The sequence below is a fragment of the Chiloscyllium plagiosum genome, chromosome 33 (assembly GCF_004010195.1).
Source record: "Chiloscyllium plagiosum isolate BGI_BamShark_2017 chromosome 33, ASM401019v2, whole genome shotgun sequence".
NCBI lineage: Eukaryota > Metazoa > Chordata > Chondrichthyes > Orectolobiformes > Hemiscylliidae > Chiloscyllium > Chiloscyllium plagiosum.
Genome location: NC_057742.1, coordinates 11,761,341 through 11,764,588, shown reverse-complemented (window position 1 = coordinate 11,764,588; position 3,248 = coordinate 11,761,341). Strand labels below are relative to the sequence as shown.

At 43.2% G+C, this 3,248-nt stretch overlaps 1 protein-coding gene across 1 annotated transcript in view; it reads left to right on the top strand.

The window, feature by feature from the left end:
- The first annotated feature begins 2,005 nt into the window (after positions 1-2,005).
- nr1d1 (nuclear receptor subfamily 1, group d, member 1) overlaps positions 2,006-3,248 on the top strand; it is a 32,393-nt gene continuing 31,150 nt past the window's right edge. The window contains exon 1 of the mRNA XM_043674919.1: positions 2,006-2,573. Within this exon, the coding sequence (XP_043530854.1) occupies positions 2,555-2,573 (19 nt within the window). The 5' untranslated portion in view covers positions 2,006-2,554. The remainder of the gene's footprint in view (positions 2,574-3,248) is intronic.

Below are 3,248 nucleotides of genomic sequence, written 5' to 3'. Positions count from 1 at the left end.
TTCCAGTAACTGAGTGTAGTTTCATATGAAGCTCTCAGCTCACCTATAATTGCTGTGGAGAGAGTGGATAATGGCAAATTATAATGCATGTCTCCTCCCTGAGAGAAGTTATTTGTTTTGCTCTTAGGTAAGGCATTCTAATGGAGACTAACTACAGTTTTACTGACTTGGAAAACTTCCAAAGGATAATGCATTGGGTGGGTCTGTCACTGGCTGATATCATTGACCTAAATATGGATTGGGCCAAGCCTGATCAAGAGATCCAGACTTCTTGTCAGAGCAGAAAGGAGATAAATTAATTGGACCACTGCTGAAATTAATAGCAGCTTTATGCTTTGTTCATAAAAGTTTTAGTATAAATAACAAATGGCTCCCTTTCATATCAACATTACATGGTTTTCCAAGCATATCAGCTATTTCCTCAGAGGGGCAATATAACAAGTGTCTGTAACTACAACGTAGCAAAGCTATCATATCATTAACAATATAACAAGTGCAGTATTTCTCTAACAACGACAAGCATTTCACTGCTGGATGTTGTGAGAGCAACAGCACTCTTATCACTGAGTCAGAACTGTGTGGGTTTAAAATGCAGTCTTGAGAGTTGGTCATAGATAGTGGTCATAAGAAACATTATGGGAAGGAAGGAGGCCAGGTTGTAAGTTTGCTTGCTGAGCTGGTGGATTTGTTCTCAGATATTTCATCACCATGCTAGGTAACATCATCAGTGAGCCACCGATGAAGCTCATGACCTGTAGGCTGACTGCTGTATCTGTTGTTTAACGATGTTTAGTGATGTTTTGTCCCACTTGCTGTTTATCTGTCTTGGTCTTTTGTGGTGGGTGATATCACTTCCGGTTATTTTTCTGAGAGGTTGGTAAATGGGGTCCAAATCGATATTTTTGTTAATGGAGTTCCAGTTTGAATGCCAGGCCTCTAGAAATTCCTACGCATGTCTTTGTTTAGCCTGTCCCAGGATGGGTGTGTTGTCCCAGTTGAACTGGTGTCCCTCTTTGTCTATGTGCATGGAATCTGATGATAGTTGGTCATGTCTTTGGTGGCTAGTTGGTATCTCATGTATCCTGATGGCTAGTTTTCTGCCCCATCTGTCCAATGTAATCTTTTATTACACCACAACAGACCAAGACAGGTAAACACCAGTGGTTCATTGAAGGCTCACAGATAATGTTACCCAGCATGGTAACAAAATGTCTGAGAACAAATTTATCAGCTCAGCGAGCAAACTTACAACCTGATTCACAACCTAAGCTACAAATCCTCTGCAAAATCGCAAAGGAAGGCCATTCAGCCCATCCAGCCTGTGCCAGCTCTTTGTAGAACAATGTAGTCAGTCCCACTGAATATTGTTCTTAACTCATCACTTCAATTAGTTCCGAACTCTAATTTAGAATTGAAGCGAGGAATTCCTCCTGACACATAAGTACCAACTTCCTTTTCCTCAGAGTCTTACAGCAGCTTTACAGGTCCATTTCTTAACATCAATGATCTTGCATCAGAGCGGCAGCTGTGATGCCCTGAGGTCATGAAAGAGTAACATTTATCTTGATAAAGATGGAAGAGCCGACCAAAAATAGTGGGATATTTTCCCTCCGAGTTCAAATCACAGCAGTAGGACTCAGATCAAAAGATGTTCATGGAATCGTTTTGATTGCACTATTTTTGTAATATCTATGAACAGCTGAAGTTTTCTCTATGCATAGCACATGTGCTGTTCTGACCATGGGGTGGGGGTGTAGAAATGCCTAGTGCGGATTCACCAACATTAACGCTAAAATATATCCGAAAGCAGCACCCAGGTTGGGCATTCAGCTGAGAATTATTTACCTTTACTCCAACAGCACCAAATGCCAGTATTCGACGGTGAGCCAATCACAGCCTTCTGTACTTTGCCTGATCTCCGTGTCTCAATCAAAAAATTGGAAACAATAACTGCCTCCAATCAGAGAGCTTGTTTCATCTGCTGTTCGGCCTGTTCCACCGCAGTGTGTCTCTTTGCTGTAAGTAACTCTTCCTGTTGTGTCAGTGTACATGTCTTGCAGTCAGCAGCCGGCACTTGGCTGCCCTGTTGGAGGGGATTTGCAAAGAAGACCCTCTTGGTGTGCTGGAAGACAGACTCCTGTTTTCTTCGGTACATTGCATTCCTGCAGAGTACCGGACCTGGGCGAGGTGGTCTAAATCTATCTTGCCGCCCCCCTCGCTTCCCAAAACCCCTCCCCCGCCCCCGACCCCAACCAGGGGAAGATTGGACAGGGCCGGTCAACAGTAAAGGTTGTCTTAGCTGCTAACTGGGCTGCGGGAATTTTGTCCCCTACGGCAGGATTTTAGCACCTTCGTCAGGAACTGTGCAAAAACAAAAACTGCACTGACAAGCAGAAACTCCTGGCTCAAAACAGCAACTCAACAACTCCTGCCCAACACGCAAGATCGAGCAGCCAAAACAGGACGCTGCAGGCAAATTGTCCAGCAGTTTGCAAGCCGCTTGGAAATAGTTCGTTGACAGTAGAAGGATCAAAAATCCCGAAGGAAGATAGTTATGGATTCCAACAACACAGGTATGAAAAACACCCATTTTTTATATAAAAAAATAAAATGATACATTGTGTTACTTTTAAACTGTGTCAGAGCCATTTAACCCCTGCTACTTATGTTCCTGAAGTAAGTGAGGCTACCTATTGAAAATATGTTTGTTAAAGCACCATTTTGACATAGTCACTGTGATATGTTTTGATAGCACACCGTTAAATTGGGGCTTGCTGTGTAACTCGCTAGCATAAGCCGGTTGTGTTAGAGTTTGGTCGTTAATGTTTTCAATTCGCTGGTGTTTGAAGTCAGATCTCTCTGATTAGAATTCCTCGACATCTGTACAAACCTTACAGGACGTGTCGCCGCCACTGTTTATGAGATAACTCGGCTGTATTTTGCTGGCGGGATCAGCTATTAATAGGGATTCACATTTTTATATCTCTCGTTTCAGAGAGTAAAATGTGTTGTTGACTGACATTTCTGTGTTGGTGTCACTGAGATATAATTCTAGTGCAGTCAGTCTTACCCTCCACGAATAGTTCTGATTAGTTCTTATTTTGAAGTGTTCTGTGTTTTAGGAGGTGACAGCTCGATTCTAGTATTACTGGGATCTTACTGTACCTCGTCCTGTCTCTTGCATCCCCCCCCCCCCCCCCCCCCCCCCCCCCCACCCGTGTTGGTTTTTCCAAAGCCCATAAAATAGG